Source organism: Eleutherodactylus coqui, chromosome 12 (genome assembly GCF_035609145.1).
Source record: "Eleutherodactylus coqui strain aEleCoq1 chromosome 12, aEleCoq1.hap1, whole genome shotgun sequence".
Taxonomy (NCBI): domain Eukaryota; kingdom Metazoa; phylum Chordata; class Amphibia; order Anura; family Eleutherodactylidae; genus Eleutherodactylus; species Eleutherodactylus coqui.
The window spans coordinates 110,520,243-110,534,137 of record NC_089848.1 but is presented as its reverse complement, the minus strand read 5'-3'; the positions used below and the strand labels follow the sequence as shown (position 1 = coordinate 110,534,137).

Sequence of the window (13,895 nt, the reverse complement as noted above, 5' to 3'; positions counted from 1 at the left end):
GATCAGTGCCGGGACCTAGGGGAGAAGATGCGGCCGGGCTGACAGCGCATCTAAGGTGATGTATGTATTTTTTTTATTTTTTCCCTGCAGGTGGGGCTTAGTTTAGGTTTTCACAGTGGGATTTCCTACTGTCAAAGTTGCATTGCATCGCACGAAAACCGCGTTTTCGTGTGATGCAACAGAGAGAGTCTCCATAGGGAAATGTGGGCTACAAATGCTCAAGAGTCACGTACATATCGCCGGACCTGTGAGGTTTTTGTGTCGGGTTGTCGCATGCTACGAAATATCGCATGTGTGAAGTAACCCACAGGAAAGCATGGGCTTCACATGCATGTGATTTGTAGTATTGTAGCAACACTACAAAATCGCCTGACTTGGTCACCTGTGTGGACGAGGCCTTACCACCATATGTTTTATTCTGAAATGCTGCTTTTCATAATAAAGACTTTGAAGTTAGACTTGTAGCTGGTCTCCGAGTCACGGCGCCGGCTGCTTCCCGCCTGCATCATGCAGACTGACTGTTCTCTCCATATACACAAAACTGCAGCGTTTCAGAATAGAGCATGCACAGGGGCAATATGTGTAGCTGTCCTGGGTTCATGCTACCTGTGATTTGGGCAGCATGAACCGAATGACAGAATATCTTTAATTATAATCCTGCATGCTCACACTTTCCATTTTAGTCAGTTGAGTAACGACTAAAGAAACTAATGATGTGAGTGCTGGAAGATTTTTTTTTTTCTTTCCTTTTTAAGCTCTTTGTTGGGGTAAAGGAGCCCTGGTTAATAACATCACTAAGATTGTGAGCTCCAACTAAATCCCATTTACACTGAAAGATGATCGCTCAAACGACAGTCTGAGTGACAGTTTTGAGCGATCATCTTTGCATAAACTTTTAAGTAGCTAATTAGCTGCTTAAGAGTTAAATGCAGGTGGAGCGGGACCCCGCGGACAGTTCCGAGAACAGCAGCTGCTTTGTATATGCAAACAGCTGCTTTGTTCTTGGAGCTTTCAGCTGGTATCTCGCTGAACTGATAGTGCTGAGAACAGCAGGAGCTGCTTCATTCTCAGAGGTATCGCTGAGAGCTCTGCGCGCTATCCAGCTAAAAGAATACAGACAGCTGGTCTCCTACTGATGAGGCTCATCGCTGACTTAGCTTGCTAAAAGTCAACCATGAACGAATAGTGCACAATGGCGCTCGTTTAGACAAAACGATTATCACTCAAAAAATGACTTTTGAGCGATAACCGTATCTCTAAATGGCCCTTATTTTGTTGCAGTAGGTTTTAACATTTTAATAGAAGTAGTTGGGTTTTCAGTCTATATTAATACTTCCATGCTAGATTAAGTTTATAATGTCTTTAGCTATTTAATTCAGTTAATCTAGAGTATAAAGTGGAGTTCTCTTTGCTTCTTATTGGCTTCACTTACTCGCAGACTGCGCACTCCATGACACAAAACCCACTGATAGTTTTTGCTTTGGTTAATGAAGTCCTGTGATCATAGCAGCATCAGCACTGATTGAAATAGGAAGGTGTTCTCTGTAATTTGCCAGGAGTGTCGAGTAATGTGAGCTGGCAGATTTGCAGAAATTGTGACGAAGTCAACGCGCCCTTGTAGCTGTACTTTGGCAGACAATAACTTAATGTTCGTCATTCACCGTAGCAGCAATTTTTTGCCGCTCTAATGCATTTAAAATTTTAACATTCTTTGCAAATATTCTTGATATTAAAAAATAAAAAATCAGGATCAGACTACATTCATGGTTTGCTTGTTTGTAACCACGGAGACATACAAATCTGTAGACAAGAGTAACACTTATGGCTCTGGTGCAACCCCCCCCTAAAACTGGATATACCCTTCAAGCCTTTTTCATGGCATCCATGTAGCAGGTGGACTGTCATAGTTGTCCAATATTCCCCATAATGGAGGTGCATTTGAAGCAATTTGGAGAAAAATGTAGATTTATCACCTATTCGGCCAAATGTAACAGCCATCGAATATTTGCAGCAGCTCTAGGAATCCCTTATCTATTGGTGACTGCAACCAGTAGAACGCTGAAAATAGTTGCAAAGGTTCGCGTTCCGTTTAATGGTTCTCATTGGTGTTATGGAAGTGGGGAAAACTGGATCCCCCGAGCAAACAGATCAGTCTGATGGACACAACGGTCCTGAACGGTCCCAATTGACTGCGACGGGGTCCATCAGTTTCAGTGGTGTTCAGGATGAAATACCACCTCATGCGGCGCTGTTTTGTCCTGCATTTTAACAGAATTCGGCAACAGAAGCTTCAGAATGGAACTCTGAAGACTGAAGTGAATGAAGCGCTAACACTGCCACCAGTCATAGAAGAGCAGCAATAATACTGCAGGACTTTGTATGAAATGTACCAGTTTGATTAGGGGAAACCTCTGCAGTTTATTTTGTGGGCTGCTCATACGGAAGTCTTACCTTTTCTGTCTGCTCAAGATCTCCCGATATGAGCAACACAAGATGATCTTGCATTGCAATTATCATTCAGTAAATGTGAAAGGGCTGCCGCTTATAGGAAGATGTCATGGTTATCTGTAGGGAGAGTACCTAGAAGGCAGAAGGAGACTTACAAGGCCATGCATGCTCTCTGGGATATGGGAACAATGCCTCTACAGCGCCACCTATTAGAGGGCAGCATTCCTGCAAGCCAATGTCAAACCTAACAAGCCTTGTAACAATGACTAGAAGTATAAACTAAAGCCAGAGCGGAATAAAATAACCGCGTGCAGACGGGCTGTTTCAGGGTTTTTGCCGCTCACCGGTTTGCAGTAGGCTACTGGCTGGTGAGGGGTCCGTGACGGGGGTCTCACACAATAATGAAGAGGCTCTATCGGCAGGTGACTGCTTCTATTTTGCACCAAACACTGTGGGGATGAACGCTCGCATGGACGGTTGCTCGTCCCTCATACATCTGAATTAGACTGTGTGTACGCCAGACGAACGAGTGTGGATCCTGCTGATTGGCAGCTGTTACACAACTTTGATTGAGACATGTGAAAGAACCCACTGTGTCTATACTGGATCTACTCCCTGTAGGATGTAATGGGGTTCGCGATACTGAAGATGACCAGAAGGGCTGCTGCTAGAGGTAGCTTTACATGGTACAGCAGATTCGACAGCCGTACTGCAGACTATCGCTCCTGGGCTTTTACAGAGGAGTCAGAGAATGGAGATCTTGTCTGCCTTCCTTCATTGACAGTAAACCTAGTGTTTCCTGCTTACAGACGCTCGGTGGTAATTTGGTTTCAGAGAACTGATGCTGACCAACGCACTACTGAGTGATTTCTTGCTCGATGCACTGTTGGGGTCCGTGTGTATACCGGCTCCGCCCCAAATCCGTAATTTTGAACAATTATTTGGGTGACTGTTGGCCCGTGTAAAGGTACCTTTTTATAGTCCGCTAATGAAACTCTTACCTGACTGCGCAAACAATTATTTTCCCATTCCTCTGTAGAACCATCGGCAGACTGCTACAGCCCCACTTAGGGCCCATTTACACCAGCCGATCACAAAAAATCGCTAATCGGCGATCGTTTTAGCGATAAGCCGTGTGTGTAAATGTGCGCCCATAGTCTGCTTTTCGGGCACTGTTAGCTGATCGTTAAATTCAGTCCAACCTGAAAATCGTCACTCACTTCTACCAGTAGTTCTCCACAGGGAGTGCTGATAGCATTGTTTCCCCTGGAGAACAAAGGATCTGAGCTCAGATAATAGGCTATTAGCTGCATTCAGTGAAGGCTTCGTTTACACACTTAATTGGTACTTAAGAAGCTGAGTAGCTACTTAATACTTAATGCAAAATGATCCCTCAAAGCTGTCAATCAGACTGTCGTTTAAGCGATCTTTGAGCAATCATCAGCCCGTGTACACCAGCCTTTAGCCTCAATGAGCGATTATGTACTAAAAGTGGAAGTGTTTCTTTCCCCATGCGAGCCAGGGATCACATGACCGCCGGGGCTCTCTGTTATAGCAGAGCTGCAACGTCGTATCAGACCCTGATCAGCTCTGCCAGTGACTAATTTCACTACAGGGGATGTTTACTTCTGTAACTGAGGGTACTATGGATGCCTCAGCTACAGCTCTCTATGGGAGCGCCGGCCACAAAGGAAAAGTATTGCAGCCAAGCCGCTCCAAAAGCTGCCGCAAAGTGCTGCGGGTTTTGAAGCTGCGCATTTCCAGTGGGATTCTGCCCTGAGAACCCAGCCTTAAGGTACAAAAACAACCTGGTCCTTAAGGGGTTAATAGCCAAAATAGATTATGTCCTTAAGAGGTCAAAAAGGTCATCCGGCAATTTGAATTACTTACTAGAGCGCTCAGTCAGACCCATCACTGAATCGGTGATGATAGAGAGAGGGCCTTGCCCAACTACTTTAATAAGCCAACAGGCTGTCGCTTTCCTATGACATCACTGACAATGGAGGCTGCGATACCATGTGACCTCTTGTCGAACACAAGTCAAAGTGGCGGGTCTGACTTGGCTCGTTCTAGTAATAAACGTAAATGGCCGGATGACCCCTTTAAGCCACTGCAGCATTTCTCCACTGCATCTCACCTTTGCTGGGAAGGGTGAGAATTGGTTGACTGTCTCAGAAGGTTTTAACCTCTAGGATTTGGTTCTCCATATTTTTATACTTCACATTTTTTTTGTCATGTAATATACAATTTCAGGGTTTTCTTTATTGCATGTATATGATCTTTGATAATTAGTAATAAGATAAGCCTGGTTTAGACACGATTATCACTCAAAAAATCTTTTGAGCGATAATCGCTGTGTGCTTTTTTTTTTTTTTTTTTTACAGCGCAAAGTGATCACTGAAATGTTAAACGATCACCTTGCGCTCCAAGCGGGGGTTGCAGAAGACAAGCGGGGCCTCTGTGTTCTTCATACCCTGCCTGTGATCAGGGAGCGGGATACAGCTGAAACAATAGTATCAGCTGTATCCTGCTGGGAATCCCTGATAAGGCTTATCGTCAGCACGCTCAAAGATCAGTGACGGCTTAACGAAAACTGCAGGATGTCAGTGCAGTTACACACAACGATTATTGCTCAAATGACGACATCAAGCGGTTTGTGGTTTGTTTTTTTTTGAGCGAAAATTGTTGTCTAAAAGGGCCTATAGACATAATTGTCTCACGTTATTTTTGTTTTTGGTCCCTGATGAGCCCTTCGTTTTCAAGGGTGAAACGTGTAGGTGATCCTATGTCATGCGGGATTGTGCTATTTACAGCAGTCCCCCTCCTATCATTTGTAGGTTAGTGGTTGGGACTTTCAAAGAATATTTATAAAAAAATATATATATTTTTTTAATTTTATTTATTTATTTTTATTTAGCATAGTGGGTTTTTTTTCGTGACTTTTTTATGGGTACTCTAAAAAAAAAAAAAAAAATCAGAATTCCAAAGAAAGATTGTATAGAATTGTGGCAGAATGATAATGAAGTTGATCATTGTAATACATTTCATATTGAGGCTCTTGCATGAATGGGATGACTGAAAATGGTGTCTGCACATGACCTATGTCTTGCTGGCAGATCCATGGTGCTTCACATTTTGGGGGCATTTTTATGGTGTGGCCTGTATAAATAAGTGTGGTATATGCCCTTTAAAACTTATGCTGTTCATGATTTTTGGTTCAGTTGTCTAGAATAACTTGTGGAGGTTGGCAATACTGTGTAACTTATTTTAGTGATCTTTCTCCAGCTATCTGCAGTTGCTGTGGGCATCAGCAGGGAGAAAGTAAAGGTCTGCAGTAAATAAAGTCATAAATAATATCATAGAGCACTTTTTTGAAATTCTAGATAAATCATTTCATGCATTGATGTACAGATCCCTAAGAGGTTTTTAAAGTGAACCTGTCAATTCATTTTCACTGTTTTATCTAAAACCAGAATATGCTGTATGGAGCTCCTTTTGAGCTCGGAGATATATGGGTTTAAGGCTACCTGCACATGGACGGATTTGCATTGCGAAATCCGGAGCGGGATGCCGCCTGCGGATTTCGCAGCAAATCCAGCGCGTAGCATGCTATGGAAAAAACACAACTTCCTGCCCACGAGCAGAGATCGATTGTGATTTTCCACTTGCGGGAAAGAAATAGCAAGATGCTGTGATTTTCCACGGGATACGCACAGCTGCCTTCCATTGAAGTCAATGGAAGCTGTTCATGCCCCGACCATTGTGGAATGACTCAGGAGGCCCGTCACCACAAGGGCGACGGCGCGGCATCCTCTCAACTGCGCTTGCCTGGCTGACACATTTAGTCCGGCCCCTGTACTGTGCATGTGCCGCCTGGCACATTCTCAGCACAGGAGAAGACGCTGGACAGGTAAGCAGGCCTGGCACCAGGTCAAGCTCCGCTGTAGGAATACCGCATGGGGGAATCCGACCTGCCCATGTGCAGGCGGTCACGCAGGGGGCATCGGGTCAAACGCCGCTGCAAGAATCCTGCATGCAGGGTCCGACCAGCCTGTATGCAGGAGGCCTAAAGAATTTGAAGCAGGATTTTTGGGATGAAACAGCAGAGATCCTTCTCTGTACACACAGATGCAGAGAAAGCTGTCTGTTATCTGCATGGGCGGGATGACCGGGACTGTTTCTCTTAGGAGTCCTGTGAGGATTTACTCTGCTTCCAGAAATCCTGCTTCAAATTATATTAAGCTATAGATCTCCGATCTCTTGCGCGATCATATTCTGTTCTCTGATAGGCCTGCAAAAAAATCACCTGAAAGCAGAAAATGATAGAGGGAGATAATCTGCGATCTATAGCTTTATATGATTTGAAGTAGGATTTCTGAGTAGCAAATCCTCACAGGACTTGTAGAAGAGACTGTGAGGGCTCATGTCCACGGGCAAAATAAGAATTAAAATCCGCAGCGGATTTTAACTCTTCTCCCGCGCGCGGATCCGCACCCCATAGGGATGCATTGACCACCCGCGGGTAGATAAATACCCGCGGATCGTCAATAAAAGTGATTTTAAAAAAAATGGAGCATGAAAAAATCTGGACCATGCTCCATTTTCATGCGGGTCTCCCGCGGGCTTCTATTGAAGCCTATGGAAGCCGTCCGGATCCGCGGGAGACCTAAAATAGGAATTTAAAAGCATTTACTCACCCGCAGCGGGCCGGGAAGGTCTTCTCTTCCTCACGGCCGCATCTCCCTTGCTTCGGCTCGGCGGATGTGCCCGGCGCATGCGTGCGGCACGTCGACGACGTGCCGCCGGCGTGACGAATTCATCCGCCGGCCGAAAAAGAAGATCCGGCCGCGATGCAGAGAAGAAACGGAGCGGATGGGAGGTGAGTTTATTCTCATTTATTCTTATTTTCAGCGCTCATGTCCGCGGGGCAGGAGGGACCCGCTGCAGATTCTACATGTAGAATCCGTAGCGGGCCCGATTTTTCCCCGTGGACATGAGGCCTGAGAGTTCTGATTCCCGCGCCCACACAGGATGATTGACACCTTTCCCTGTATCGCTGTGCAGATGAGGATCTCTACTGTTTTATCTTGAAAATTCTTCTCCAAATTCCTTAAAGGGGTTGTCTCGCGCCGAAACGGGGGTTTTTTTCCCCCATAGGCCCCCCGTTTGGCGCAGGACAAACCCAAGGGATGTGTTAAAAAATATATATATATTACCCGAATCCCCGCTCTGCGACTTCTTCTTTCTTCCTACTTCTTCCTTCACCAAGATGGCCGCCGGGATCTTCATCCATGATGCACCGCGGGTCTTCTCCCATGGTGCACCGTGGGCTCTGTGCGGTCCATTGCCGATTCCAGCCTCCTGATTGGCTGGAATCGGCACACGTGACGGGGCGGAGCTACGATGACCAGCTCTCCGGCACGAGTGGCCCCATTCACCAGGCAGAAGACCGCACAGCGCAAACGCGTCTAAAAACGCCAGAAGAAAGCAAAATTAGACGGAGCCATGGAGACGGGGACGCTAGCAACGGAGCAGGTAAGTGAATAACTTCTGTATGGCCATATTAATGCACTTTGTAATGTACATCGTGCATTAAATATGAGCCATACAGAAGTGTATAACCCTACTTGCTGCCACGAGACAACTCCTTTGAGTCCATATAGTTCAGGTTCTCTACTTACAGCATATTTCTTTGAGATAGGACTGCGAAATCACCTGACAGGTTCACTTTAAAAACCTGTTAAAGATGTGCCCAACTATGTGAATAAAAATTTGCTCTGTGCTGTTGATTATGACTTGAATTACTGCAGACCTTTACTTTCTCCCTGCTGATGTCCACATCAGGAGGAAATTGCTGGTGATAACCGAACAGGAAATTAAAATGTCTGTGTCTTTAGAGGGAGCATGCTAGTCCTGTGACTACCGCAGCTTTTAAGGGGACATGTGCTGTTTCTAAACTATTTAAAGGGCTACTCCTGTGATTTCTTTTTTTTTTTTCTTCTTCATTCATGATGTATCTAGCCCCCCAGTATATATGCCAGCTATTGTTAACCTTGTTTAGTTATTCCTTTCTCTCTGGAACTACTGGCCTCTTTTGCCTTAGATAGTTATATGATCTTAGATCTACTTGGGATTATGTTGTCTGAAACTAGTCGATTTTCTTATTCTGCCTAGAGCGGGAAAGGGACTCTCCTATCAGTTACTGATGATGATCACACAGGTGTAATAGAGGGGGTCACAGCTCATCCTTCTGACTGTATACTGTATGGGTTGTAGTTTATTTAGGGCACTGTAGAAAATTATGCTAAACTGTCCCTCTAGCCAATGCTCTGCTGATGCATCATGGGATAGATCTGAAAGTTAAAAAATGTCAGCCTCCAGATGATGCCTGATGAGCATCAGACACAGGGGGCTATACTGTGAGGAAGCAAGTGGCTGAAACACAGAAGACCCCAAAATGTCACAGGCAGTCAGATGAGGGGGGACAGGGATGGAAAAATGTGTGCTCCCTGGAAGGGCCCTTTCATTAATTACTTTTTTTCCTCCTCATGGTTTTAAAATGTTTCCATCCAGCTTTTGCAGCTCCACTACTTGAGGGCAGATGACTGTTGCTGTGTGCAATGTGTGCAGCGCCTCTTAGCCAGTGGTGTACGGCCTACACTGGCCCGGTCATGGGTGAGCGGACTGAGCAGCGTACACTCCATGTAGTGTTAAAGGGGTTTCCTTGGATCCCCCACCCCTAGTGCTCAGCGAGAGTGTATAGCACAACGGATAATACCAAGAAGTCGGGGACTGAGGAGAATTACTGCAGGTTCACTTTGTAGTTCACGGTCTTGTTTGGCTGATAGTTGACATCTGCCGGTAACTGCTGTGATTACCCCTTAGTGACCACCCATACGCATTTTCATGCCCTGGGTGTTTGGGCTTTAATCTACAGGGCTGTTAATACACGCCGGTCTTGTAGACTAAAGCCCTGGGGTCTGTGCGTGTGACAGCTCCCTGCTATCAGCTAGGGTGCCAATGACTGGATGCTGTCATGGGGGGCTCCGATGTGCGTGGATAGCGGCGATCACGGAAATGTGTGTGTGTGTGTGTGGGGGGGGGGGGGGGGGGGGAGAGTTAGTTTCAGCTGCCCTCATGAATCGGATCCATGAGGGCAGCTGAAAATACTTACCCTTGTCCTCCGATGTCCCACGGCGATCTGCCGGAAATCCGTGACCTAGATCCCATTTGCTCCATGGTCGTGGATATACCTGCAGCCCATACCTAACTACATTGTGTACGGGCTGCAGGCGTCGCGTCATCGCTAAGTGACGGAAGTACAAACGATAAAAAGGTGTACTGCGCATGACCGCCTATGTGAGTACGCAGTTATACGCAGTACATTATGCGGCCGTACACAGGGCCACAGCCGGGCTCACAGCTGGGATTCGCTGCGGACCTCTGCAAGCGGATTCCACATACGGATGTGTGAGCCCGGCGTTATTCAGACCGCTACCTGTAATACCTCATTTACAAGAAGCCCCGGGAACGCTCGCCTTCATGCAGTTCAGGAGCAGCTTGTTGAGCGACTTCTGTGTGAGACCGCCGCACCTCAGCAAGTTTACGGAGACTCGGAGCGCCACTTTTTACACCCCAACCCTGCTGCTGGGGTCAAGAAATACCCCCCAAAAAGCATGAGAGGAGGAAGGATACCTGATTATACTGCCCCATGTGCCCATCCCAACCAGCCTCCGTAGTTACCCCTGTCTTCGGAAATACCACACAGTTCACATTATTACTTTTATCTAAGATTTGGGGAACGCCGAAAACGAAAGGGGGGTGGGGGGGGGGGGATTATTTTTAGGGGGTCAATTTTTTTTTGTTCTACACAAGTGAGCAATGGGGCCTGGAATGTATTCAGTTGTGCCCTGAAAGTCAACGGGTGTTCCTTCCATTATAGGCCGAGCCACATGTCCTATAAGTAAATTAGGGCCACAATGGGTATGTTTCTGAACACGGGACAAGCAGGGGGATCCATTTTCGGGTGTAAATCCTCATTTTCATGTGCACTAAAGGGGGAAAAAAATGAATAAATTTTAGTTTTTCTCCTCTAAATTGCATTAACTCTTAATAAAAACAAAACTGTGGGATAAAAATACTCCTGACCCCCCCCCCCCCCCAGTGAATACATTAAAGGGGTTGTCTCGCGAAAGCAAGTGGGGTTAAGTACTTCTGTATGGCCATATTAATGCACTTTGTAATGTACATTGTGCATTAAATATGAGCCATACAGAAGTTATTCACTTATCTTCCCTGCGCTGGCATCCCCGTCTCCATGGCTCCGTCTAATTTCAGCGTCTAATCTCCCGATTAGACGCGCTTGCGCAGAAGGGTCTTCTCCCATCTGTTCGGCCCGGCACGAGCGGCATTCTGGCTTCGCCCCCTTCTGTGTGTCATCGCGTAGCTCCGCCTCCGTCACTTGTGCCTATTCCAGCCTCCTGATTGGCTGGAATCGGCACATGTGACGGGGCGGAGCCAGAATGCCGCTCGTGTCGGACCGAACAGATGGGAGAAGACCCTTCTGCGCAAGCGCGTCTAATCGGGAGATTAGACGCTGAAATTAGACGGAGCCATGGAGACGAGGATGCCAGCGCAGGGAAGGTAAGTGAATAACTTCTGTATGGCTCATATTTAATGCACGATGTACATTACAAAGTGCATTAATATGGCCATACAGAAGTGCTTAACCCCACTTGCTTTCGCGAGACAACCCCTTTAAGGGGTGTCGTTTTTAAAATGAGGTCATTTGTGGGGGTAGCTATCATTCTGACACCTATGAGCCTTTGCAATATTGGCTTGGTGCAGGAAAACAAAGTGTTCCTCAAAATGTTGATAATCAATGCTAAATTTGTTGGCTGGTGAGATTGGAGTAGGCTGTGCTTTGGGGATTGAGACCCTCTGTGTGACGTCCTGCGGCACCGGGGCGGATTTACTATGGAAAATATTGAATGGTTTTGCACTACATTTATGGTGCTTTTCAGACTCTTGAACACTTTCCCCGCCTGTGCATCAGAAGTACATGGCTTCAGGTGGAGGCGAGTGGCCTAAATGCGATAGAACTCTGGATCACAATCTGGCATGCGGATGATATGACGATGCGGCCCTTTTGCTCTGTCTGATCCTCTGACAATCGGCATGTCGGTTGGCACGGCTGCTATTGCTCTAACCGGCAGAGTATCGGCGGTGTGCGGATGATCGGTAGCGCGAGCGTGCCTACCTGTACATTGTGCGGTTGAGCGGTCTTGGGCTCTTTTTAGAGCAGCCGATTCTGGTTTGAAGTGACCTCACCGGTAGCTCGTTGGTTCTCATGCGGCCTATTGATGCCGGCAGACACGTTGGAGTGTTCAGGTGAGCCTTGTTCAGACTTTCGTATTTGCAGTAAAAGCGACTAAACGATAAATGGAGGAGCCAACGATGCCTGCAGAAAATGACCAATGAGCAAAAAGCAAATGATTATCGCTCGCCGCCGTCTCGCGTTTAGACCAGACAATTACCGTTCACTTTCCCTTTTAACGGTAATCGCTATGTATAAAAGCGCCTTTACAATCAGATGGATTCATAAATGTGTTCCGCTGTGTAGAATACGATGTCAGCCACGGAAGGCGCCTTTATAGCCGCCTATTTGCTACACCAGGACACGTTTGAACGGCAGAGGATATTTTCGGAAATGCTGTTGTGCTGATTTTATTTTTAATGTACTTTATGGGAGATTTATTCTTCACCAGCATGAAACTTCACAAGTTAGAGAACAAGCCATATTTGTACTTAAATGTGTAACTTTTTTTCTCTGCATTTGCCTGACTTTAGGAGAATGTGGGTGGGGTTAGTGGAAGTGGGCGTGGTCTCTGATATTTAGATTATGTTCACGTGTAGCGTAAAGTCTGCTTTCTTTCCACCACACTTATAGTATGAGCCGTGGGCATGTGATTATACCATCCAGGTGGCGCAGGAAAATACCATCCTGGAACTTGCATGCGCTGCAGGGTTTAAATCTACACCGTGTCAGTTGCTCACTGCGGGTCTCATCGCAACGCGGAGGGTGAAATTGATGCAAATCTGCAGCAGGTTCCACATTTGGCGCAGTTTTACATACAGTGGCTGCAGTCAATCGCTGATGGGACCGGACCGCCCATCGGACGGTACAGCTCAGAGGGACGTAGCAGCCATCATCTGAGCGGGTACACACACGCGGGCTTCATTTTTTTTTTTTTTTTTTTTTACTATTTGAGTAAAAAGATAGTTTCAGCGTAGCCTGTTCTGGTGCGTTCTCCATAGATGGGATGTCCAATGCCAGCTGTGGCCAAATATCTCAGGCGCAGCTTTTAATGTCGTCATGATGGCTTTATACTGAATCTTTCCCCCATAAACTATACATCCGTCCGGCTCTATAACATGCCGGCCGTACGGACTGCGTGTTCCAGCTGACAGACTCCCTTAAAAGCTAAAAATGCCAATAATTGTGGCACACATTACGCTTGCTCATGGGCATACACTTCATTTTCTCAATTTCAGACCAGAATGACTCACCTTTCTGAAGAGGTGCGCATCTTTTATTTTGGAGCAGTTCACTCCAACGAACTTCATTTTCAGACCGGCATAAACATCGGTCGTCATAAATGTCGGCCGTTCTGTTCAGAGAAATGGAATGTCAGTTGTGTGCAGCAACATGACGCAACTACGGGCCAAAACGTGTGGCTGCCTGCAGTCACCAGCGGTGAGACCCCTGCAGATCAGCAAGCTAGCCCCTCTTATAACTTGATATTCTGGTAAACCCCCTTAAGGGGACTGAATGTTTGCTATTTTAGAGGTTAAGCGGACATTTGTATAAGGATTCTGTAAAGAGTGTATCTAATAAGTGTCGTCTTTATTCCCACAGAGTCGTCATCTGCTGACAAACCATCGTGTACTACTCCCTCCACATCATCTGCTCCTGGACTAAATCCCTCTACTGCTCCTCCTGCCTCCTCCTCCTCCTCTTCTACAGTCCCTGTGTCACCGGTGCCACAATCACCAATTCCTTCAATATTGCAGGACCCCAACCTCCTGCGACAGCTGCTTCCTGCCTTGCAAGCCACTCTGCAGATTAATAATTCTAATGTGGATATCTCCAAAATTAATGAAGGTATTGAATGTTCTTCCCTTCTGAGGGTTTTCAGTGTGTGGCTGTTTGTGTCTTATGGGGTGACAGTCGGCTAAACAACTGCACGAGCGCGGGCATCACCATTGAGGTCGTTGGCGGTTGTGCAGAGCATTCAGACATTCACCTTCTAGAGCGGGTATCAGTTACACCTAAGGACAAGCCTGCGATTAATCGATGGTTTTTATGCTGACTCGGGGTCAGCGATAACTACTTGTGAACAAATGGTAAACGATTGATTTTTTTTTGCCTTTTTCCTGCACAATTA

At 46.3% G+C, this 13,895-nt stretch overlaps 1 protein-coding gene across 3 annotated transcripts in view; it reads left to right on the top strand.

Moving 5' to 3' along the window:
• WAC (WW domain containing adaptor with coiled-coil) overlaps positions 1-13,895 on the top strand; it is a 69,811-nt gene that overhangs the window by 44,572 nt on the left and 11,344 nt on the right. For all 3 annotated transcript variants that reach the window (XM_066585087.1, XM_066585086.1, XM_066585089.1), the window contains one exon: positions 13,367-13,612. In XM_066585087.1, coding sequence (XP_066441184.1) covers positions 13,367-13,612 — 246 coding nt within the window. The remainder of the gene's footprint in view (positions 1-13,366; positions 13,613-13,895) is intronic.